This window comes from Ornithodoros turicata, unplaced genomic scaffold (assembly GCF_037126465.1).
Source record: "Ornithodoros turicata isolate Travis unplaced genomic scaffold, ASM3712646v1 Chromosome13, whole genome shotgun sequence".
In the NCBI taxonomy this organism is placed as follows: Eukaryota; Metazoa; Arthropoda; class Arachnida; order Ixodida; family Argasidae; genus Ornithodoros; species Ornithodoros turicata.
The window spans coordinates 2297563-2323104 of NW_026999307.1; the positions used below are offsets into that span (position 1 = coordinate 2297563).

Genomic DNA, 25542 nt, shown 5'->3' on the forward strand with positions numbered 1-25542 from the left:
ACATTCCGGTACCTTCTTCAATCTCTACGAAGCCTCGAGCGTGAAGATACGAACATGCGACGAGCAATATCGCTCGAGAAACGTGTTGCTGTCGGTCTCTACAGGCTGTGCTCGACAGCAGAGGACAGGACAATTGCTCATCTATTCGGCGTTGGTCGATCAACAGTGAACACAATATTCAGGGAGTTTTGTGGCGCAGTGATAGAGCACCTCGAAAGCGAGTGGCTACGCATGGTGCGCCCTGATGAAATGGCGTCGCATATGCGAGAGTTCTTTGCTCTCAGCGGTTTTCCACATGCTGTCGGCGCGCTGGACGGCTGCCACTTTCCCGTCTCCCCCCCCCCCCCCCCAAAGCTCCATGCAGTTGACTACCACAACTACAAGGGGTTGTGAGGGAAGAACGAGGCGCCCGCTCTGCTTCCGAGAGGAAAAGGTTTAATGAACCAAAAAACCGAAAAGCAAAATGGCGAATCTAGCCCCGTGACCACGAGACCCGCCTCGACCTCCTTTAATCCGCAACATCATCCCCGGCCGCGGGTGACGAGACGTCTGCTTCCAAACGGCAAAGCCTTTGAACTGGACGGGTTATGGTAGTGCCGCTTGCGAGACGTACTGAGCATGCCCGCACTAACCCATCTCTCCCTCGTATCAGCTTCGCTATGCGTCCGAGCTTCCAAAAAGGGGGACGAACATTATCTTCCTGAAGCACCACCACATCCCCTTTCTTGAAACGACTTTGGGTAGGAGACGCAGTCACGTGGGCAGACCTCAGCTGCAGAAGGTACTCGTATCTCCAGCGCTTCCAGAAGAGTTCCTTCGCCTTCAGCATTTCTCTGAAGTTGTGCCGGAGGTCCTCCGCGTCAGGCTGTGAGATGGCAGCGTGTTCGCCCGGTAGAGAGATGGCTCGTTTGCCTATCAGAAAGTGGCTTGGCGTGAGGGGTACGAGTTCCTCGACATCAGATGCGACGTGGGTTAATGGGCGGGAATTTACGAGAGCTTCCACCTCGCATAGGGCTGTAGTTAGTTGCTCGAAAGTAAGGCGGCTTCTACCGAGACATCGCCTTAGAGCAGCCTTCACGGTGCCGATGAGGCGTTCCCACCATCCGCCCCACCAAGGTGCTCGCTCGACGATGAACCGCCACTGTATACGGTGCTGAGTTGCAAAATCTTGTACTTCAGCTGTGGTGGGCGCAGACAAGATGGCTGCGCACTTGTGAAACGTTCGGGCGTTGTCTGAATAGACCAGGGTGGGCACACCACGTCTTGAAACGAAGCGACGGAAGGCCAGTAGAAAGTCTACAGCGTTCATAGAAGATGCGAGCTCTAGGTGGATGGCTCGGGTGACGCCACACGAGAAAAGGACGATGTATGCTTTTCCTGATGCGGCGTTCGTGATGAACAGCGGTCTTGCGAAATCCAGACCAACTACCGAGAAGGGGTTGGCCTCTGTGATTCTCTCGCGGGGGAGGGGGGCCGTTGGAACCCTAGCGAGTTCGGCGCGCTGCCGGCGGCAGCTGAGGCAGGAGTGTAGGACGCGACGAACCGTCTGGCGTGCCCGGAGGACCCAAAATCGGTTCCTGACTTGGGTGATAGTATCTTGTACTCCGGCGTGCAGGGCTTGTCGGTGAGCGTCGAGTATTACGAGATGCGTAAAGTGATGCTTCGATGGCAGAAGAATGGGGTGCTTTATGGCGTCGACCACGTTCAGTTGATGAAGACGGCCGCCGACGCGCATGATGCCGTTGGCGTCCAAAAACGGTTGGAACGCATGTAGGGACGATGACGGTTTGACGACGTTTCCTTTGCTGAGAGCGGCAACCTCATGGGGGAAAGCCTCAGCCTGCACGCGACGGATCCAAAAGTTCTCAACATGCGTGATTTCCTCAAGTGTGAGTGGACCAGACACGGATGGTCTCGCAGATCTAGCGTTGTTCGCAAATCTCAGCATCCAGGCGGTGACCCGAAGGAGCCTGGATAACGTCCCGTAGTCCGTGATCTCCATCCATTCTTCAATTGCGACGACTGCCAAAACGGAGGCATGTTTGACCACAGCTGGACATTCACTTGCTGGAGAGGCTCTGTCATCGGTTAATCGAATCCCTGGTTGGCAAAGCTGGTTTTCTGTACTCACGAAGGTGCCAAACGACGATGAGAGCCAGCCGGGACCTGTCCACCACAATCTGCAGCACTTCAGAGTGGTAGCGGATACGCCCCGAGTGAGCAAATCCGCGGGGTTGTCACTACCGCTGCAGTGGAACCATTGATCAACGCGCGATGAAGACAGGATTTCGGTTATTCGAGACTGAACAAATTGCTGGGTTTTGCTGCCAGATCCATGAATCCACTGAAGAGCGCTGGTGGAATCTGTCCAAAAATGTACTGGCACTTGACTGAGAGTCTTCAGCGCGGAAACGTGACGGTAGAGACGTGTAGCCAGGAGGCAGGCGAGGAGCTCGAGACGAGGCAACGACACCTGTTTTAATGGTGCCAGACGAGCCCGTGCTATGAGCAAATGGACCAGAAGAGAGCCGTTGGGAGAAAGACTCCGCAAGTGTATGGCAGTGCCATAGGCTTTCGGACTGGCATCTGCGAAACAGTGCACATCGACGGGTGAGTTATCTTCAGGGAGAGCGCAGCGCGGGAGTCTGAGCAGGTTCAATTCTCCCAGGCTGACCTTCCACTTCTCCCAGATTGCGTTGTCTGATTCGCTAACTGGTTGGTCCCACGATAGGCCATTGCGCCACAGGTCTTGAAACAGAATTCTCGCAGATATAATGACAGGTGCGATGTACCCCAAGGGGTCATACACAAGTGAAAATGCTTTCAAGACGGTGCGCTTCGTGGCAGGGTGTGCGACGGCGAAGTCTGCTGCTCGAGTCGTGTTGAGAAGAAGACCGTCCGTGCTGCGATCCCAATATAGGCCGAGAACCTTGACGATGGGGTCGCCGTCGGAGGCATTGTCATAGGACGTGCCGTCCATGAGAAATCTCTCCCGCAGAACCGGAGAGTTTGAGGTCCACTTGCGAATATCCATTCCAGCGGATTTCAGTATTTCTACCGTTTCTTGGTATACCTGCAACGCATCACCGTCTGACGTGCAGCCGACGACCAGATCGTCGACATAAAACCCCGTCCGGATGCGGGATACGGTGTTGGGATAATCCGAGCAAACTACCTCAAAGTGGTGTTGTAGCGTTGCTGCTAGCAGAAATGGACTCGAAGTAGCTCCGAAAGGGACTCTAGTCATCCGCCACTCGACAAGTTCGAGATTGCTGTCGTTGGATGCCTGCCGTACATCCTTTACCCACAGAAAGCGAAGAAAATCTCTGTCTTCGGGGCGAATGATGATTTGCAGGTATGCCTTCCTGATGTCGGCGGTTAAAACCGTGGAGCTGCAGCGGAACTGCAACAGAAGATGGAGCAGATCTGCGTTTAGCTTCGGCCCTTTCATCAGGAGAGTGTTCAACGATTGCTGACCTGGCAAGTGGGACGACGCATCAAATACAACGCGGAGTTTCGTGGTGATCGCCTCTTGTCGCACAACCGCGTGATGGGGCATGTAATAAACGTTTTCTTGGCGGCTGGTGATCCCCATTACCTTCTCAGCATGACCTTCGTCAAAATACTCACGTATGACCTTGTCATACTGAGCCAGCAATTCTGGGTCGAAACGAAACCGACGTAGTTGCGAGAGGAGGCGCTGTAGAGCCGTATTCCTGTTATTGGCGCAGGCAGGGAGCCCTAGTTCTGGTTTAACCATTAGCGGGACGACGTAGCAACCGTCACATTGGCGTACATGGCTTGTAAAGTAGGCGGCCGCAAAGTCATCGTCGGGATCAGGAACCGGATCGCTTATGCCAAGGGCATCCAATCGCCATGCTTCCGAAGGGTCCATGTGGTCGAAGAATTCTTGTTCCTCGCAGGAAAGGGAGAGGACTGATACCACGGTAGACAGCGTTCGACTGGGTGACCGCTGGACTCCCTGAACGACCCATCCGAAGATGGTCTCCACCGCAACAAGATCGCCAGGGAGACGTACCACTCGGCCGGTGACCAGCTTCCAATAGTAATCGGAACCCACCAGCAGAGCGATGTCCGTGGTGCAGCTCGTATCAGCCACTTCGAGGCCTCGCAGCGAGAGAAGGCTCATGGTTACGTCGTCCAAGGCTGGCGTAGACACGCGGCATAGTTCAGAAATGCCGAGGGCTTCAAGCTCGATGCACGACCGCGGATCCGAGATGGCTTCGAGGCGGACTTGCACCCGTTCGCAGTGGAATCTTCTGGGGTGGCGCGTACGTGCGAAAGAGAACACGGAGAGGTCCTCCTCACCAGTGATTTGGCACCCTAGCTCCTTCAACAGATCGCGACGTATAAACGTTTGTTGACTACCCGTGTCAAGAAGCAGCCGAATTCGCTTCTTGCATGCAGGTCCTTCTGCCCAAACCGAGACTGTCTGAAGGCGTGCCATTCCAGATTTTGCATGCACGTTCGAGGGTGATGAAGACATGACAGTCTGTGAGACGACGTCGTCCAACACTTCGCGCGGTGCCTCCATGTCTGCAGTCGCGGGGAGAGTGGTCGAACAATGCTGAGCCTCCGGGCGTCTTTGAATGTCACACAATATGGAAAGGTGATGTCCGTGGCACTTCGCACAAGACAACCCAGCCGCAGATCGGCAAACCCGTGAAAAATGTCCGGATTTGCCGCACCTGAAACATCTTCCCGCTCTAGACAAACGATGGCGCATATCGGCTGCCGGTAAAACCGCCGTGCAGGACTGCAGCGGATGGTCCGGCGAATGACACAAGGGACAGGGTGTTGAACGTGCGTCAGCAGTCCGCTTCGGAGGTGCGGCGTTTGCAGCGGCTAGGGCAGCGGCCGTAGGAAGCCGAACCGGCTCGTTAGGACTCTTGCTGCGAGCAGCCGACGCTGGCGAAACTGCCCGAGTGAGCAACACCTCTTCCCGAGTCTCCACCTGCACCTGAAGAAATGATAGCAGCGCCTGAAGATCCTCGGCGGCCTTGTCTATCCCAGTGCTTTCATTGTTGCCTTGGGGTTGAGGTACTGCGGCTGTATCCCTTCTCCGTTGATGAAAAAGGACACAGAGGTTTTCGGGCAAGCATCGTGTGATGACGCGGTACATGATAACCGCATATTTATCCTTAGTTACCCCCAAAGAATCCAAAGCTGCCATTCGAATGGTCACATCGTCATGAAGACGTCGGAGCTGGGGAATGTTTTGGGAATTCGAGATGGGACGAAGAGCAAGCAAATGGTCGATGTGCTCCGCCGTAAGGAGTTCCGGTCTACCGTACCTGTGTGTGAGCAGAGTGACCGCAGAGTCGTAGTTGTCGCCGCTGATCCTGATGCTTTCGATGGATCGCTTCGCGTCGTCAGTGAGGTAGGAGACCAAGTACTTAAACTTCTCGACCGGAGCCAGTGCTTGGTTGGAGTGGATGGTGGCATCAAAATGCTGCCAGAATTGTTGCCATTCCTGTAATTTTCCCGAAAACTTGGGTATCTGAAGCTTAGGGAGAGCGACGGATTTTTGCCCCGCAGGACGCTGTTGATCCAAAGGTGCAACATTCTGCTGCTGGCGAAGCCTACGACGTGCCCTTGTGATCATTCCCTCGAGACCTTCCTCGTACTGGAGCGCACTGTCAAGTTCCGCTCCCAGCTGATCTTCGGGGGTTTCCTGGGCGATGCTGCTATCGAGGTCGTAGAGCGATTGCCGTTTTGCCACCAAATAGTCCAACGCAGCTTCAACCTCTTCGACGGACGAGTCCTGCTGCCCCAGCAGGTCGGAGAGCCGTGTCATGGTGCGCGTCAAGTGTGCACGTAGTCCCCCTCTTGTGCGCCTCAAGCGTTCCATGGCAAGTCGAAGGGAAAGCGAAGGAACAGGCGGCCTACCTTCCCGGGTTTCGGCACCAGAAATGTGTGAGGGAAGAACGAGGCGCCCGCTCTGCTTCCGAGAGGAAAAGGTTTAATGAACCAAAAAACCGAAAAGCAAAATGGCGAATCTAGCCCCGTGACCACGAGACCCGCCTCGACCTCCTTTAATCCGCAACAGGGGTGGTAAGCACCTTTCTTTATCAATCTAGTGTTGTAATACCACATCTCTGTGTGTAGAGTGCACAGATAATTACTATGTAGGGCTGATTGAAACTATACAATCACATACTAGGATTACAGCACAAAACGAATGATTAAAGTGTAGCAGTGTGTAAATTGTAAGACTTTGAAGTTAAAAGGGTTGCGACAAGTTATCCCAGATAAATACAAAGGACTGTTCGTTGCATCGACGTGAAGCAGCACTGAAAGTTTCATGGCGAAGAGGATAATAGAAGCAGAGAAAATTGGCATCGCGGATGCCGAAACTCACTTATGCTGCTCTGACATCGCAGCCCGAGCTGCTGCCAGTGAGGAAACTGAACAGTCTCTGTTCGAAATATTGATGGCTCTTGTTCTGAGACAATTCCCTACATAGAAGAATAATAATTTTTTCCTCAGTGTCTTGGCATGCAGGACAATGGGACCATGGTGTAGAGTCACGTTTATGAAACTGTCCCAACCCCTGTAAGAGTGTTTTTTTTTTTTCATCCCAGACTCATTTCAAATTGACTGTTACTCGTCCTATCGAATCAATATACATGCAGTTTTATCTCAGTTTTATAGTTATAAAATAAATAAAATCAATCAATCAATCAATCTCTGCTCTTTTTTCCATTGCCATTAAACGCATAATCTCTCTCTTTTTTTTTTCGTGCAGGTACAGCATCATACTCCTTGCGTTAGTGGATCACCACTATCGGTTCAGGTACATCAACCTGGGAAGCCCTGGGAGGTGCCACGATGCGCATGTGTATGGGCGCTCCAGATTGTGTGCTCTGGTTAATGGTGATCATTTCCGTTCACCAGTGACTATCATTGAGGAAACCAGCGTCGCACCGATAATACTGTGTGGCCAGGCATTCCCACTCACTGCAAATTTGATGAAGCCATTTGCGAATGCATCGAAGGACACGCCCGAGGCAGCATTCAATTACAATCTGTCAAAAACAAGACGCATTGTTGAAAACGCATTTGGACTGAAAGCACGTTTTCGATTTATAATGAAGCGCATGGAATGCCGAATTCCAACAGCAAAACGTGCTATCCGTGCTGCTTGCACATTGAACAATATTTGTGAAGCTCTGAAAGACAGTGTAGAGCAACAGTGGCTGCAAGAGGCACAGATTGTCGACGGCCAGTACGGCCAGCCTTCGCACAACACGGACGTGTGCAGCAGTAGAGGTGATCAAGTGAGGGGTGCACTAACAAAGTACATCTGGAAGAATGCTCCACACAGGAAAGAACACTAGGACAATATGACTGTGGTAATGTGAGCTCTTGCGAGCTCAAGGTTAAATATATGACACAAGTTGCATGCTAAAGCTTTTTTTTAAATTTCATTGTTTATCTCATTTTTGTAAAGCTTCAGTAAGCACGTTTATAAGTGCTTCCTCCCTTTGGGCAGCACGTTCTTGGAGCTCCAGCTGCCGCTCCCGAATAGCTAGCTGCCGCTCGCTGAGCTCCAATTCTTTCGCCCTAGACTGCTCAAGGGCGTACCTGAGCTGCCTTTGCTCCTCAAGCAGCTGCGCCAGGAGCGTGCTCTGTGCTGCCTGGCGCTTCTTCCTCGTCTTCTGAGGAGGAGGGGGTGTGGCACGTGATGGACTGTTGCCACCACAGAGCTCTGGTGAGCCAGAGGAGCACTGTGATGGCTCCTCTGCTGATGCTGCAGCCACCGGTGCCACATCGTCGTCCTCCAGGCCGTCCTTTGACCCTGATGCCCCCACCATATCCAGGAAGAGCTGCAGTTATGTGTAGCCATTAAAATCAGACATTCACAAAAGGGAGCACAAAGTGATGAACAACATGTTGGTTTCATTTCATTTAAAAAGACCCTTAAAGGCATTATGGCAATACATACGGGGTACAGAGATAACATACAGACACATAAATAAATGGCACGTTGGGACGTGGCATTATCGGCTGTGGTGACATCAAAACATATAGGTGTCTATTCCAAAGTTTGATTGAGCAGGATCCCGTCTCTCCATATTTTCCCTACATTCCTCATCAGAGGAGACAGGACAGATGAACAGCAGCCGCACTTTCTACCGGGTGAACAAGTGTATGTGTCATATTTGATTGCAGTGCCATCTCGAGCAAGTATGCTTCCTCTTCTTGTATTTCACATAGTAAAGGTTTAAAGTAGGGATGGCACGAATCCAGAATTTCGAGAAATCCAGAAAAGCAAATTTCGGGAGAAGACATACCCACCCAGTCAGCACAAATTGTAGCAGTGACATTGCACCAGTAGTGCCATGCAATATTGATGCTATGTTTCTAATGGCCGCTTTCGTTATGCTGCAACGACCTTACTGAAGCAACATTGGAAAAATGTGAAATCGCAATGCTGATGTGACATTGCTAACGACCAGCTTCGTTAAGTTGCAACAACATTGACAACACCCATGCTATGGAAGAACGCCATATCGAGGATCAGCGCGCATTCACATGTGCGTAAGAATGGATTGCAACGAATTTCAAGTTCTCAGTCAGATTAATTTTCTTTGACATTATGTTGTCCTCGTCTCGATCCTTTTGTCAATAGTCATCTCCCATAGTGCGTCTGCGGTGTTGTCCCAGAATGCCTCTCTCTCAGTCTGAATTAATTCTTCCCATAATGGTCACACTAACTGTAATGTTCCGTCACTGCAGCACGTGAAACAATGCCTGAGCAACATATTCGTAATGTTCAAAATGCTGCACCAACATTTCAAAAATTCGTTCATTCAAAATGCTGCACCGACATTGCACCCGAGGCATTGTGGTGACATTCCATTTGTACATGAAACATTGCCACAATATTTGAACACGTCGTCAAAAACAAGTTGATAAATGGCGGGTGAACGTCACGGGAAGTTCCGAAGATTCCATTCTCTGTTTATTGGTTGGAATTACAGATAGAACAAGATCGTGCAGTCATTGTGCTCTGGCGCACTCGGAGCAAGTGCCTCAGAAATGCTGCATGCAGAACGTGCAACATTGCAGAAATGTTTGTTTCGATGTTGCTGCAATGTTGCAGACGTTGCCTAGAGGTCACATTTCTAAGCTGCGACGTTTCCCCAATCTACCAGGTGCCACATTGCTCTTGCAAGAGAATCACACTGTTGGCTCTACGCATCCTTCGAAATACAGCAGACACATTGATATAATGATAGTGCTGCAACGCTAACATTAAGTCGCTGAACATACAAACGCGGCTGGTGGATTCTAAAGACTCGATTCGCCGTTTTAGGCACCGGGATTTGGATTCGCGAATCTCCAGTCCCTGACTAGGATTTGAGTATTGGCGGATTCGATTGGCACATCCCTAGTTTAAAGTACTGCTATGCTGTTTTCTGTCCTGTGTTACCATCATGTTGTCGCCACTACTCTCGATGTGCGCCCAACAGGTTGTGTCTGATATGTTCATATACAAAAGTTCAATGCTTCTGCTATGTCTGGAGTCAGATGTTTGGAGTTTCTGGGGCTCCCTTTCCAACTTCACTTTGGCGCTATAGACCACTTCAGTTCGAGAGCCAAGCTCACCTGCTCTGGAGAGGGCACAGCAACAGACTCTTCTGTCAGGCTGATATCATTTGCCGACAGCGTCCCCAAAAATCTGTGCAGGTCCCAATAAAACTTCCAGGTGATGCTCCCCGAGCCAGTTGTTCTTGTTCGACACAGAGACCTGCGAGAAATCATGTTTTAACACACCCTTAATTCAACAAGCATAATTCGACATGCTAATATGGAAAAGCAATACTGTGGAATGAGCTACCTGCTTCTCATATCAAATGTTTTACGCTATCGAGAACGAAAAACCTTTCAAGACAAAGCACTGTGCTTGTTGTTTCCACTCTTCCCACTGTCGTAATCTTATACCTCAGCATCTACTATTGACCCCTTGCCTCTTGACAATAGTATTTCATCATGATATGCCTGTTCTTTTAATAAACAAACAATGAACCTCATTTACAGGCTACTTACCGAGGACTGCATACAGCTTGGGGCAAAGATCACTCTGCTCGGTTTCTCTCTCTCTCTCCCTCTCACACACACACACGCATACACACATTTACCAAATGCTAGGCAGCAGAGTAGCGAAGCACTACGGCGACTGGTGGGATGACGAATGCCGTCCATCGCTCGGAGCCTTCAGATTCTCCAATTCCAGCAGTTACTACACAACACACAACGTTGTATTAACGTGTTGTAAGTACGTATATGCAGTAAACTTAATTATAAAACTTTTGTGTCACTCACCTGTACTTGTTCGCGAGGTTCTCTATCTTTTTTTTGACCTCCTTGACTGACTTGGAGACATCCTGGGCTTGTAGGGCGTCCGCGATGTCGGCGTACACCTTTGCATTCCTTTTTGTACGTCGCAGGTCCGCCAAATGGTCTTCCCACGTCCTGATCAGAGCAAAAGTCTCTTGCTCTGTCCAGGACGTTCGATCTTTTTTTAATTCTGCCATCGCAGCACTAGCAGAAAACAAATATTGCAAATATGGCCTCCCGAGCGCAACCACGGCAACCACACAGCGCGTAGCTTTTCACACGCTGTTAACGAGAGTAACTACGTGTTGTTTCGGCAGAATGTTACACCGTGCTTATAAAAAATAAACGCACAAGTGAAAATACTCGTGCAGAAATGTTATAATCGCAATGACCCTTTGATTTCTTCAGTATTTTTCACCTGTGCGCCAAAGCCTGCCGGCGAGGCTACGCACTTGGAACGCCGAAACCAAGTGAAGTGAGTTTGAGAAACTCACTAAATCGTAAGTGCACGTTCTACCGAATGTCACTAAACGATGTCGTCTGACAGCACACGAATGACACTAACTGCAAGTGACACTCGTTGAAAGTGACACTAAATTAGTCCGTGTGACAGGGGTATAAGGGCGCAAGGCAGGGTGACCCTGTTTCTCCGTTACTTTTTAACTTAATCATCGATGAATTTTTTACCTCTTTGGGTCGCCATTTTAGTCCAAACATTAATGGTACGCGTCTAGGCGCTTTGGCGTTCCCGGCTGATGTTGTGCTACTTGCGGTAACCTCTCAGGGGCTGCAGCACGTCTTACACATGTTCACTCTGTTTGCGTGTACGCACGGGTTGCACATTCATGGTGCTAAATGTGCAACTCGGACACTGGTGCCATCAAGATGCAAGAAACTTGTTACGATAACCCCTCAAAGGTACTTTGTCGGTCAGGATCCTCTGCCTGCTCTCCCAGTCAATGACAAGTTGTCTTACCTCGGTGTAGTATTAGATGCTTTTGGAAACGTTTATGCAGACAGAGTGTCTGCGGCTTCACAGCTTGAGGCATTGAGCTTATCACCGCTAAAGCCGCACCAAAAGTTTGTACTTTTGATTTATTATTTGTCGCCGTGCTATGTTTACGTTTGGACCCGTGCGAAGCCGGACATCGGTATGCTTCAGAAGTGTGACACAGATGTCAGAAAGTGTGTCCGGGTGTTTTTTGCATTTACCGCATGATGTTCCAAACGCTTTTTTACACAAGTGTCAAGGACGGAGGTCTTGGAGTGCCATGCTATGTCCTAGCTGTGCCGAGGATGCGGTTGGACCGGGTCGCCCGTTTGGCCCATCAACAGCAGGACCAGTTTCTGCAGGCACTGACCACCACACCGTGGCATGAGAGAGAGGTTGTCAGGCTGCAAAGGTACCTAAACCAGGGGGGCTCAGACCTCATCACGAAGGTGGGCCAGCAGGTTCACTGGCGTCTCCGGCTTCTAGGGACAACGGACGGAAAAGGGCTGAAAGAGGCAGCCGGGTGTCCTCCGCCACCCTGGCTGTACAGCCCACGAAGGTTCCTGACGTCCACCGAATGGGTTGACCTGATTAAGCACAGAATCCACGCCCTTCCAACTCGGGTGCGGTGCGCGAGGAGCCGCAATAAGAAGACGTGATGTTCGGCGGGCTCCCTTTCGGCGGAGACACTAGCGCACGTGATCCAGGCGTGCCCTAGGACCCACGGACTACGCATCGCCCATCATGGTGCGGCTGTCAACCACGTGCAACAGGCAGCCACTAGTCTTGGGATGCTGGTTCTGCGAGAGCCACGGGTGCTGCTGGGCAATGAGGTCTACTGTCCAGACGTCGTAATCGGCACGCAAGGTACAGCCCTGGTCACCGACGTTCAACTGAGAGGGGCCAACCGGTCAGTGGCATCCTTCTCGGCGGACAAGATAAGAAAGTACCAGGCAGCGGCTTTCGACAGCAAGATCCAGGATATCACCGACTGTGTTGATGCAACATAAGCCAGTGACTTTAAATGATCGTGGGTGCCTAGAAGCAGGAGCAGTGGACTTCTTGAGGAGCGTAGGACTAGCTAAGGGCAAGATAGCGCATTTGTGTCTCCTGGTGGCCCTGGGTTCAATAAAGTGCTTCTTTTCGTTTATGCGGGGCACCAGCAACCATAGGTAATGGTCAATCTCCCATGTAAAGAGAGCAAGTTTTTGTTGTTGCATTGTTTTGCATACAATAAAAGGTTCCTCGCCCAATCACACAAGGCAGGCCCAAGAATCGGTCCCACCATGTTTTTGTAATATAATCCATCAAAAAACGAGTGATACGCGGAAGTAAGAATAATCTGCTTTCTGGCGTAACACTGCCGAGACAATCAAATTCGGGAAAGAGGCCGGAGGAGGCCCCAGTGGTTCTATACTGCGAGTGGGTCCTTCACAGCCGTACAAGCATAGCCCAATCACACAAAGGACGACCAAGAATCGGTCCTACCATGTTTTTGTAATACAATCCATTCAAAAACAAGTGATGGGCGGAAGTAAGAATAATCTGCTTTCGGGTCGGGGCTTGCGGGGTAAGAATAATTTGGGTCCTCGGGTCCTCTCAGGAGTCAAGTCAGTCAGGAGTCAGGTCTGCTCGTCATAGGTCAGAGGTCTCCGTGAGCGTCGGAAACGGTCTGCCCTGGCTCCCCAACCCCGCCTCCTCGTGGTAGGACCCGAGCAACGCCTTTGGCGGCTAAAGGGGCAACTGGGAAGTAAACGACTCAGTGGGAGTAGCTGACCCACGAATGCTGAGCACCCGAATGGGAAGACCGAGGCAAGGTGAAGCCTCCAGGATGCCGGGTGGTAGTGGTAGAGTGTATACCCGAGTCGCCATTCCCCATTGGTACTCGGCGCCCGGGCAACGTCCCTATGGCTAACTTGAGTGGTGTGTGTAGCGGGCCGTGGACAACAACGAAGATGGCCACGCGCCTGGAGCACCTGCCTGCACCGTCATCACCTCTCTGTGGCATACCATCATCGCCGGTCGGGACTCATGTAGAGGAACTCAACCTCCTCTACATTTGGTGACCCGAACGATGAACATCAAGTTCGGCGCAATTCGGCCGTTCACCATCCCAAATTTCTGACGACACCGTCGACGAGCACTACGGTACGCTGCCCCTGGAAGCCGCCGCCACTACTCGGTTAATCACGACCACATCACGACCGCTCTTCACCCCCCGCCCGACACGCCGACCGCTTCTGTCCATGACCGACCGACCTGCAACGACCCGACCGCTCACTGATCATCGCATCTGCCCACCGACCATCGCTTCACTGCTTCCAGGGACCGACCTGCGTTGTCCATGGCTTCCGGCACGCTGACGACCCACCGCTTCATTTTCACATCTCGACTCGCATCCGCTGCTGGCCGCGATAACTGAGCAACGTGCTTCCTTGCCGGTTTCGGCAGTCGCGGCAGCCGACGCCACGGCACGCTGCAGCCGGCGTCTCGGCAGTCAACACAGCTGATGCAGCCTCACTTCCTGGGACCATACGAGCTCTCGCACCCGTGCCGGTTGCGGCACCCCAGACGACTCCAGCGCCCGTCCACGGCTTCAACGACTTCGCCCTCATCGACCTCTTCCTGCCACGTGTGCTTTACCGTGCCATGGACATGTCCAGTAGTGCGCGTCATCCACGGTGGCGCTTGCTCTCTCCCTCCTGTGTCGACGCGATCTTTCTTATCGCAACAGCTATTAAAAAAAAGGAAAAAGAAAAAAGGACGAGGAAGCTCCTAAAACTCCTTGAACTCCATCTTTATGTATAAATGAACAAGATAAAATGAAAGGAACTTGACGTGCGACGAGGTCTCGGAGCACGATTTCCGTCTCATAATTGCGCTGATTATTACCCGGAAACTTCAGTGCTCTATTTTTAGACACTCCTTGGCTTTCACAGGGTACTCCACATTACACCAGACCTTTCGTTCAGCGTAGGCACTAGTTCACCGGAGAATCCCCAGTGACCCGGAGCTTTTCCTTATCCTCCTCAGAAGGCCTCCCTTTGTTCGCCGTGCAAAGACAGACGGGTATAGGTTTTGGGTCATCCAACGTGCAACTAGCAAGGATTGTCGAAAGATGGAAAACCCAGGGAACCCGTATCGAAAAATTGGCCGTAACTCAAAATAACGTGGTCGAAGTCCCCGTTGAAAAATAAACTAGTGTAAATAAATGTTATCTGGCTATTTCTGCGCGGAAACTGCCAAAGCCCACTTAGACTAACCTGAACATGAAAATGCAAACACCGAACTTTTAGTAACCTAATAATGAACTAACTAACGTGCTGTTCCGTCGCGTCCGTTTCATTTATCTCTTATTTCTTAATTTTATTTATTTATTTATTGATGTATTTCCGGAATAGCAAGCCGACGTCCCGTTTGGCTGACCTTTAGCCTGGTTTTCTTTTTCCTTTTCGTCTAATAAATATATCCCCCTCCCCCGTCGCTGTCGTTGGTTGTCGTTGGTTTTCCTTGCTTCGCGAACGTGAATTTGGGTTCAGGAAAAGGCTGTTGCTCATTGCGTGGGCGGAAATAATTGTGCAGCGGCCGCTTGATCGATTTTTATTATTCGTTCACGTGGAGCGTTCACGAAAAAAAAAAGAAAGAAAATACTAAAGATAAAAATAAAAATAAATCGACCAATAAAAGAAAGAAAGAGAAGCAACAAATAAAGTTGCGGTTCTAAGTGCCGTTATCCTAAGAAACATTTATCTGTGTGTAATCGGCTTGCTGGCTGTTTCAACATGACGAACATTACAGGGCAGTCCTGTTGAACGTTACTGGAATGTTTATGAAGTCAGCCTTGCACTAACCGTAAATATGAGAGATTCTCGTCAGCCTTATGAGACAGTTCACTGAGTAAGCACAAACCCGAAACGGCAAAATCGAGCAAATTGACGTTTTCATGTGAAGCTAATAAACTCATCTCACTTCTCTATAAGCGCACCGACAAAAGAATAGGTTTATTGGTCTCGGTGGTCTCTTACACGGGCCGCGACAATGCTGGCTCGTCTACCCAACGTCACCCCCCCCCCCACCCCCGACAATGCTGGCTGACGATAATATCTTTACCAACTGCTAAGTAAGCTATTGTTCTCGTCTCCAAGGCCATGCCCTAAGTCAGATGTCCATGAAAGTAAAGAGAAGAGAGGGAGCACTACGGTGCGCGTGCGCGCCGCATGGTCGGCGGATGAATACGGTCAAAATGTTCCGCGCGGTTTTTCCTGTGCCACGGCTAGAGGGCGACACAGAATGACGCAGTTTACGGGGCTTTGAGACGGTATTTATCCGTACTCACATTTCATGCTTTTTTATAAAAACGGAAAGTGGTAGACATATAAATTTGATGTCTATCGATTGCTGAAATATTTCCAGAGAAAGTAAATGCAAAGCTTTTTTTCGAAATGGCTATAGAAGTTTAATAAAAACCTGTTCAGAGAGGGAGGAGAAATATTTTGTATTTTTTTCGCATTTGTGAAGTCACTGTAAAATACATACGACATGTATGATAAATCTAGTAGCATAATTCTCTTCATCTCGTCTTCCTCTTTATGATGAAACCACCCGCGTCAAAATCTGCGTAGTGGTTACTGAGAAAAAGCATAAAAACTGTGCCATAGTTGGGACGGAACGGGACGGAGACGCTGGTATGCCCTCTTAACGGGCCTCAGAAACGGAAACAAAGGTGAGTCTAAGTCGTTATTGGAGAGGTGTAGCCAGAAGAGGTCAAAGAGTACAAAGTCGAACTAGAAGGCTAGGGAGTCCGTGATCGGCTATTGGATACGTTTGGGAATTCGGAACATTCCCTCGCGATAACAGATGTGACAACCAGGTCATCCTTCTATAAGCGCTGAAGCATAAAGAAACAAGGGCACCGTCCGAAGACAACAGTGAGTTTTAGTGCTTCTATACGCTATCGCCTGAGCGTGCGTAGGGAATAGCCAGGTGCTTTCAAAGGAGCTTTCGCTTGCCCATTCAATTGATGGTAGCTGACCTGGTACTGCATATTCGGATTTTTTCGGAATATTCCGAGTTTTTAAAAAATCATTCGTTCGGTGTTTTTCGGCATTTTTCGGCAAATGCCGAAAACCACATACCCTAGGCATATTGAACATCTTTCATCTGTATATATTGATGTCAGCAAATTTTCATTTCTTGCTTGCTGCAAGTTTTTGTCATTGCTTTTCTTTCGCAGTCACAGCATATTATAATTATTAGTTTGTTCCTGGAGGGTTAAGTAACCTGGGGACATATCTGTATTTGTAGATTATACTCATGTCTTGTATATATGAGGAGTAAATAAGGATAATTTTCATCAGTGTCACTCAGCTGAACTATGTCTTCATGACCTTTTGATATGCTTCTTATTGACCAGATTTCCAAATGCCAATTAATATTTGAACCGAGATTGGGATGTAACACTTAATTAGCTCTGTTTTGCTAAAAGGAGTACCTGTAACTCATTCATTATCATATCACCAACTAACGTTCGTAAAGAAGGACTTCAGGGCTGACTTCAAGTATTGCAACCCTTAAGCTGGGTTCAAAGTTAACCATGCAGCATTGGTGTGGGCAATAATACTCCAAATGGCTAAATAATTTATTGTGTAAGTTCTCTGTTCCTGTAATTGAGATGTACTTTTGTAAAGTACTTTTGACAGCCCTGCAAATTGAAACTGGCTTTAGTGTGCACGACAAACACATCGTAACATTTCATTGAAATATATTGTAAGAGCAGAAGCAATATTTTGTCACAACTCAAACTATAGCCTTCTTTTTTTTTATTGTCCAGGGATTTAGGAAACAGAGCAGGACTTCCTGCACTCTAATGTTTTGACATGCTTGATAGAGTTGTAAAACCTGCAACAAAATAAACAAGAGAAGTATAAACAGTTTTGTCTTTCCCTTTTAACAAGGAAGTTATATTTTACCATTTGCGCACTTTTGTATTCTGTGTTGATGAAAAGATTACAGGAACAATGCTGCAGATAGATCCAACAATGACCTGTCACCTTGATGATTTGATTTGATTTGGGTTTTTCTGGCGCATTAGCTACTAAGGCCATAGTTGTCATCTTGATGAAGATGAGAACTTTTCTTCACATGTGCTAAGTGAGACAAGAGAAATGTACAATGAAAGTTGTACAAAAACAGCAAATCTACGTCGACTAAAATTTTATATATGTGGATGACACCACATGTAGTTTCCATCCAAAAGTAGGTCTAGGCAAGGTTTTTTGGTTGTTGTTAGTAGGTTGTTGGCATGTTGATGTGCTATACCATTATAGCACATGAATATAGATGAACGGGGTGCCGTGTGATGAGCTTTCATCGCACGTTAAGGAACCCTCTGGTGGGCAAAAGCAATCCACAGACCGACCTCTGTGGCGTCGCTCATGATCTCAGTTGTCTCGCGACGTAAACACCCAATTATTATTATTAAAATATAGATGAGGGGCAAACACAGTACAGACAAGCGTGATAGCTGCAAACTCTCAATTGAAGATTTATTCAACACAACAAGAAACTGAAAGCATGAGTAGAAAAAGACAGTGCCAATGCAATGCATGGAGAACCATATTAATCTCTGAGAAGGTAGGATCAGGAGAGCAATAAAGGGAAATGACAGTTGTGTCCGAGATAGGGGAACTCCGCAAATTTAGGACCAATATGATGTGGTAACCTTGCATGGCTCACTGCAGCTGTGACACACTTTGAAAAATTCCAGTAGTGGGGCTTGAAAGACAATGAACTTTCACTGTTTCACTGGGAATTCAAGTGTAGAGGATGCACCTCTAGAAATTAATTAGCATTCCTTAGTCTACCTCAACAGTAAGTACTCCTCTACCCTTCAAAGAATCTAGTAGTTCTCATCGGTTTCTTCTCCTACTGTTGACGTCATACTAATGTTCTGCACCTGTCCAAAGACCCCAAAAATGTCACAAAGCCTGCAACACGTAAATGATCTAGTGCTTCCATCTGCGGACTTTGCATACCTGTTTTCAGCTATTTCTGCCATGTCAACTTGAGTGCCTGGATCACGCACACACGAAGCAGTCTACGCGACACTTCAACACTAGAAGGCCCCTAAAATTAAATTTGTTGATGTTGACAATGTTCAGCGCGGGACTATTAGGATAACATAAGTTAAATAGAATACGTCATCGCTATATTATAATTTATACACACCTGTACACCTGTACCTGTACACACCTAAGACGTTGTGTTGAACTCGTCACCTCGGTGAAGCAAAATCATTGGTTACTGAACGGCACTTTGCTTCGGACGTCTTCGCAATTCGCCTTCTACGGCATCTTCGTAGTCATCGGCAGCAAAATGAGCTCAACACACACGACGCGACTGCTGTATCTAATAGCCGAGTGCTTCAAACTACATTCGTTTTCGTGCACTGTCCTGAGGAATCTTGTGCTAGAACACGCTCTCATCGAAGATGAAGGAAGATGATTTTTGCATCCCCGAACTCCAAAACTACACCAGGCATATGTAGGTCTCTGTAATACGTGACACAGCAGCCACAGACATGTCATTCACTTCCACTTTCTGCTTCGCGCTACCAACACGACCACCCACGAAGTAGACAATAAACCCGATAACACACAGACGGCCTTGCAGATGGCGCGGCGGATCGTAGCTCGTAGCGGCGAAGTAGCTGAATGCTTTATTAATGCTTCATCAATGTAGAAACTGTGGAAGTGAGCGTCATTTTTAAAATGGCGTTTAGCTGTAAGATAATGTGCGTCAACTTTGTTCTCTACAAAATGAACCCTCACGTGAGAAGGGTTGACCAATCTCTGGGAGCCCTGGACCCGAAACCCAAGTTGCTCTTTTTCGCCGTTTGTTGGCAGCACCGTCCATGTTCCGGCAATCTTCAAAATATTTATACGTAAAAAATATGCCGAATTGAGAAGTAATGCTTTCTGTGCGTTAACAAACAACGATGTTGTGCACGACAGTGGGCAAAAATATAGGGGTTATTTTTCACTTTTCGGTCCCTTTAAAGCTCATCGACGGAGTAGTGACCACAAGCAACGTGTGCAAGCGGTCTTCAGGCTGCTGCGTCTCCGGGACCTGCCTCTCCTGCTCCGTCATCGCCTGCATCGCCTGATTCATCGCTTGGCCATGGTGGTACTCGGCGAACTCCCGCCCAGTCAGTGTCCTCGCCCGAGACGGAGAGGTCTCAGAATTTGGGTTCTCTGGACGTCTCGTCATCAGATGCCGCGGTTTGCACCTCTCCCCTGACCACCCGGGACCATCGGGCCGTCCTCATTGACCACCTGGGGAACCCTGCTGAACGACTGACACACGGAACACTGCAGATCTGCGTTGCGGGGATCATCCAGGCCGCCTGCTCGGGGTCCTCCCTTGTCTTTCAACATTCCTGGATTCCGTCTTCCCACCTAAACCTGAAGGTTGACAACCGTCAGGAAGACCCCGTAGTGCTCCGGCGCTGAGCAGTAGGAAGAGGAGGCGCGGAGAATTTGCCAGGATACAAGACTGGCACGCGCGCTCCAGGGGTGCCTGGGCCCGGGAGGTGTTGGATGGGTCCAACCCTCGTAGTGTGGGTGACCCAGGGGCCTTTCTTCACTATTGGAGTGGAGTCACGGCGCCGTCACCTGCCGGCTTCACCGAACCTCCAGAGCCGACCCCTGCGTCTGTAGCCTGGGATGCCATGCGGCCCATCTCGGAGGAGGATGTTGTTAGGGCCCTCCCTAGATCTGCTACGGCCCCGGGACCGGATGGTGTTACCTGCCGACGCCTAGCGTCTGCCCACCGGCGTGTTTTGGCTCGAGTCCTGAACTTATTCTTGCTCCTAGGTGACGTCCCGGCTCGCCTCAAGCTATCCAGGGTTACCTTTATTGCAAAGACGTGGAGCCCTGCCGGTCCGGGAGATTTCCGACCCATCGCCGTAGCGTCTACAATCATTAGGCTTTATCATAGGGTCCTAGCCTCTCGGGTTGCTGACGTCCTTCCATTCGACTCTCGGCAGAGGGCCTTCCAGCCGGCAGATGGACGTGCTGACAACGTCCTCCTCCTGGAGGCTTTACTGGGGGAGAGCAGAAGACGTTGCAGGTCGCTCTACCTCGCCACGCTGGACATTCGGAAGGCGTTCGATTCAGTGTCTTTCGGTGCGGTTCTGGCAGCAGCAAGAAGAGCGGGTGTTCCTGACCCGCTGGAGATATTTTACGGGGACTGGTCAGTTACCATCAGCGCTGGATCCTTCGTGCGTGAAGTGAGAGTGACTCGTGGGGAGCGCCAGGGGGACCCGTTGAGCCCCATTTTGTTTAACTTCGTAATCGACGGCCTGTTGGCGAGCCTCCCAGACCATATCGGGTGGCCCCTGGGCTCCCAGGGTTTGGTCAACACCCTCGCATTCGCAGATGACCTTCTCCTATGTGCGGCTACCTCCGGCGGTCTACAAGAGCTCCATGAGAAGACCCAAGCCTATGTGGAACCACTGGACCTCCAGTTCAACACCACTAAATGTTCCACCCTTTCAATCACAGCATCAGGTCGCCAGAAGAAGACCAAGGTGGAGGAGCTGCTTTTTGTGCTGGCGGGTGCCCCACTTCCTGAGATCTCGGTCACGGATGTGTGGAAATACCTGGGCACCCCCTTCACCCCTGGCGGCCGCGCACGTCGTCCTATCATCTGTGAGCTTCGCCCCCTCCTCGACCGTCTCTCCAGGAAGCCACTGAAGCCGCAGCAGCGGCTGGAGCTTCTTCGCTCGGTGGTCATACGTCGTCTACAGCACCGCCTTGACCTGGGGAGGCAGAGCAGGAGGGTGCGGGAGTTTGATGTCCTGGTTCGTGAGGCGGTGCGCAAGTGGCTACGTCTCTTCTTATACCTGGCCGTGCCCTTCTATCATGCCCACATTCAGGATGGGGGCCTGGGCGTCACAGCTCCAACGACGGCGGTCCCAAGGCTACGATGGTCCCGGCTGACTTCGCTGGGGTCTTCGACGCTTCCGGCCGGGGCGGCGGCACTACGGACCCCTGGGCTTCAGTCTGATCTGCGAGCGGCGAGGGAGGCTGCCACTTGTGAAGGAGTGTTCCTGTCAACTCCTGCCTTCTCCAGGGGGTACTGGTCCCGGAAGCTCTACGCTTCGATCGATGGACGAGCCCTGGGGGAGGCTAGTGCAGTCCCCAGCGTGCACCAATGGATTGGAATGGCTTCTGGCTTATTCACGGAACGAGACTTCATTGATGCTGTGAAGGTCCGGGCGAACGCTCTTCCCACCAAGTCTAGGGCGACCAGAGGGAGACCTGCTGCTGACCGTGGCTGTTCTCTGGGCTGCCAGGCGCCGGAGACCTTGGCGCACGTCGTGCAGCACTGTGGTGGTACTTCTGTGTAGCGCATCGTCTTCATCCTCTGCATTCTCATCGGTATCGCCCGCTCGACAACCGCGAGAGCGCGGGAATTAAACATCCATTCTCATCCTGACCTTCCTTGGAATCAGTTGTCCCTTCTTTGTGGTCCTGACACCACAACTGGTGACTCGAACCGAACATTCCCTGCCTGCCAATGCTTCCGACTCCCGGCGGCTCCCAGGGCACCGACGTCTCGGGCGGCTCGGGTTGGCGTCCGCCTTCCCCCGTTTTTCGCCGCTCATCCTGACCTATGGTTCCAGATGGCCGACAGCAAATTCGCCTTAGCCAGCGTCACTCAACAGACCACCAAATTTCATCATATCGTCAGTAACCTGCCACCAGAAATCGCGATCGAGGTCATTGATATTTTGACTGCTCCGCCCACGCCCAACCCATACGACGATCTTCGTAAGGCTCTCACGGACCGAATAATGGCCTCGGAGCGCGAGCGTTTGTGACGACTGCTCTCGGCCGAAGAACTGGGCGATCGCAAGCCTGGCCAATTGCTCCGCCACATGCAGCGCCTTCTAGGTACGCGGCTCCCAACCTTTGATCAATCACTCCTCAAGGAACTTTTCCTTAACCGGCTGCCTCCCCAGACTCGTATGGTGCTCGCGGCCCTGCCCGACTCTACCCTCGAGGCCCTCGCTGATGTCGCAGAAAGAATAACCGAAGTATCGCGAGACAGTATTGCTCATATTCCGACTACGACTTCCTCTACGCTTGCTCCTGCGCCCATCCCTGTGGTACCGGAAGTTCCCTCCTCGGGACAGGATTCTGTTACACAGCTTCGCGAGGAAGTTCAAGAGCTGCGTCACCTCATCGAAGAACGTCTCACATGTGGGGTTTCCCAAGATCCTCGCCCTCGCCCCCCGTCCGCTCAGCGAACTTTCCGCCCTCGATTTAGGAGCCCTCGCCGCTCCCGCTCGCCAACCCCTGCCTCGAGTCGCCCGTCCGACCCCCCCGCTGACTGCCCATATTGCTGGTACCACTACGACTTCGGTGCCTCTGCTCGCAAGTGCACTCCGCCGTGCCAGTGGCCGGGAAACGGCGCGGGGCGTCGTTAGCGGCGACAGGCGACAACCCCAAGCCCTCACCCAGTCGCCTCTTCTACATGACCGACCGGAACTCCAAACTCAAGATGCTTGTCGACACCGGTGCTGCGGTCAGCGTTCTTCCCGCAACGGCTGCCCAGCGTCATCAGAACCCCATCTGCTTCCTGACCGCGGTGAACAACACGGGCATCCCGGTGTTCGGACAAAAATCTTAACATCGATCTTGGCCTCCGGCGGCAGTTCAAATGGCTCTTCACCATCGCCTCCGTCAGCCAGCCCATCCTCGGCGCGGACTTTTTGGAGCACTTTCGCCTCTTACTGGACCTCGCTCGGGGCCGACTTGTCGACTCGACTACCTCCCTCGCGGTGCACGGGATTACTCCTCACTCAGCCTCCTTTTTTGAAGCCGAGTCTCTCTCCACACTCGAGTCTCCTTATGCCGAGCTCCTGAAGGATTTCCCGTCCCTCACGCGGCCCACCGTCTGGTCCAAGACCGTAAAGCATGATGTAGCCCATCGCACCATAACCTCCGGCCAACCAGTCTCGTCTCGTTTCCGTCGTTTAGCCCCTGAGAAGCTGGTAATTGCCAAGGCGGAATTCCAACACATGATGGACATCGGGGTGGTGAGACCGTCCTCGAGCAACTGGTCGTCACCGTTACACATGGTTCCCAAGAAGACCGGGGACTGGAGACCATGTGGTGATTACCGCGCGCTAAACCTTACCACACTACCTGACCGCTATCCACTCCCCAACGTTCAGGACTTCGCCGTTAACCTCCAGGGCTCCACCACCTTCCCACCACCAAAATTGATATAACAAAGGCGTACCATCAGATTCCCATGGCTCCAGAGGACATCCATAAAACAGCACTAACGACCCCATTCGGCCTCTTCGAGTTCGTTAGGATGCCTTTTGAATTGAAAAACGCAGCCCAAACATTTCAGCGTTTTATTGATTCGGTGGTAAGGGGACTACCCTTCGTGTTTGCGTATATGGATGATCTACTCGTCGCAAGCGAAAGCCCCGAACAACATCGCCTCCATTTACGCCAGCTCTTCGCCGCCTCGAAGAATACGGCATCATAATCAATGTGCAGAAGTGCCAGTTCGGAGCCACGTCCCTCGAATTCCTTGGCCACCACCTCGATTGCAACGGCATCAGACCGCTTCCTTCGAAGGTACAGGCCGTCCGCGAATTTCCAATACCGGCTACACTGCGCCAGCTTCGACGCTACCTTGGGCTACTCAATTTCTACCGGCGCTTTATTCCGAACTGCGCGTCTGTGTTGGCGCCGCTCGAGGCCCTCCTGCGTTCTCCCAAGAAATCTCCCCATGCGGCCGGTTTTGCTTGGACGGCGGATGCCGAGGACGCTTTCCTGGCTGCCAAAGAGGCACTCGCCAACGCCGTCATGCTCATCTACCCCCGGCATGATGCGCCCACATCACTAGCGGTGGATGCGTCCGGCTCAGCCATCGGAGCCGTGCTCCAGCAGCACATCAACCAGCAGTGGCAACACATTTCCTTCTTTTCCGCCAAACTCTCGCCGGCCCAACAACGCTACAGCGCCTTCGGCCGCGAACTCCTCGCTCCGTTCGCTGCCGCTACTTTCCGCTTCTTCTGCTACTTTCTGGAAGGCCGATCTTTTATACTTTATACGGACCATAAGCCACTCGTCCACGCCTTTCGAGCTAGCCGTCAAAGCCACTCACTCCGGGAAATCCGGCAGCTAGCCTTCCTGGCGGAATTCCAAGTGACGTTCGGCCACATCAGCGGCCAGGCTAACGTACCCGCTGACGCATTCAGCCGTATCAACGCCTTTCCGTCCGAAATATTTTCGCTTGAACGTCTCGCATCTGAACAGCGCGCCGACGAAGAGCTTAGGGCGCTTCGAGCGTCCCAGCAAACATCGCTACAGTTGGAAGAGGTCGCTCTTCACGACACAGCCTCCACCATCATATGCGACGTGTCAACCGGCGTTCATCGGCCGTTCGTTCCATCCAGTCTCCGCCGCCAAACCTTCCACGTCCTTCATGACATTTCCCATCCTGGTATTCGCGCAACCAGACGCCTGATCGGTGACCGCTACGTATGGCCGGGCATGGCCAAGGACATCCAAGTCTGGACCTCTCGCTGTATCACCTGCCAACGAACGAAGATCGTCCGGCACACGCGCCCGCCGCCCGGCAAGTTCCTTCCACCGGACCGCAGATTCCAGATCATCCACATCAACCTTGTCGGTCCTCTACCTCACTCATCGGGTTTCCGCTATATCCTCACCATGGCGGACCGTTTCACCAGGTGGCCAGAAGCGGTGCCCGTCATCGACATGCGTGCCGAAACCGTGGCCCGCGCTCTTCTCGACGCCTGGATCTGCCGATACGGGACCCCTGACCAAATCGTCACCGACCGCGGGGTTCAATTCGAGTCTTCCCTCTTCCATGAGCTCTGCGGTCTTCTTGGCACGACGCGCACACGCACTACTGCCTACCATCCGTGTGCCAATGGTCTGGTAGAACGTTTTCACCGGCAGATGAAAAGCTGCTTCCGTGCCCTTCGTCATCCCGAAAAGTGGACCAGCGCTCTCCCACTCATTCTGCTGCACGTACGAGCATGCCTCAAACCGGACTTAGGTTGCTCCGCCGCCGAGCTCGTTTTCGGCACACCCCTACGCCTTCCGGCCGACCTCGTCACCCAACAA

General features: G+C 51.3%; 3 protein-coding genes across 3 annotated transcripts; 1 reads left to right on the top strand and 2 right to left on the bottom strand.

Moving 5' to 3' along the window:
- Positions 1-508: 508 nt before the first annotated feature.
- Positions 509-5818, bottom strand: LOC135372169 (uncharacterized). Its single transcript, XM_064605855.1, has one exon. The coding sequence runs from the start codon at positions 5816-5818 to the stop codon at positions 509-511; it is 5310 nt and encodes a 1769-aa protein (XP_064461925.1).
- LOC135372170 (uncharacterized) lies at positions 5817-7361 on the top strand. Its single transcript, XM_064605856.1, has 2 exons — positions 5817-5935; positions 6770-7361. The coding sequence occupies exons 1-2, from the start codon at positions 5817-5819 to the stop codon at positions 7359-7361; spliced, it is 711 nt and encodes a 236-aa protein (XP_064461926.1).
- Positions 7362-7460: 99 nt separating this feature from the next.
- Positions 7461-10565, bottom strand: LOC135372171 (myb/SANT-like DNA-binding domain-containing protein 1). Its single transcript, XM_064605857.1, has 3 exons — positions 10354-10565; positions 9637-9778; positions 7461-7850 (listed from the first exon to the last, which is right to left on the bottom strand). The coding sequence occupies exons 1-3, from the start codon at positions 10563-10565 to the stop codon at positions 7461-7463; spliced, it is 744 nt and encodes a 247-aa protein (XP_064461927.1).
- Positions 10566-25542: the final 14977 nt, after the last annotated feature.

Excerpts from the sequence above, each read along its gene's own strand:
- LOC135372171 (XM_064605857.1), bottom strand. The coding sequence starts at position 10,565 with ATGGCAGAATTAAAAAAAGATCGAACGTCCTGGACAGAGCAAGAGACT. Across the intron at positions 9,779-10,353 it reads AACCTCGCGAACAAGTACAG|GTCTCTGTGTCGAACAAGAA; the intron begins GTGAGTGACACA and ends GATTTCTCGCAG. Across the intron at positions 7,851-9,636 it reads CTGTGCCCTCTCCAGAGCAG|CTCTTCCTGGATATGGTGGG; the intron begins GTGAGCTTGGCT and ends ACATAACTGCAG.
- LOC135372169 (XM_064605855.1), bottom strand. The coding sequence starts at position 5,818 with ATGACACGGCTCTCCGACCTGCTGGGGCAGCAGGACTCGTCCGTCGAA.
- LOC135372170 (XM_064605856.1), top strand. The coding sequence starts at position 5,817 with ATGGTGCGCGTCAAGTGTGCACGTAGTCCCCCTCTTGTGCGCCTCAAG. Across the intron at positions 5,936-6,769 it reads CGGGTTTCGGCACCAGAAAT|GTACAGCATCATACTCCTTG; the intron begins GTGTGAGGGAAG and ends TTTTTCGTGCAG.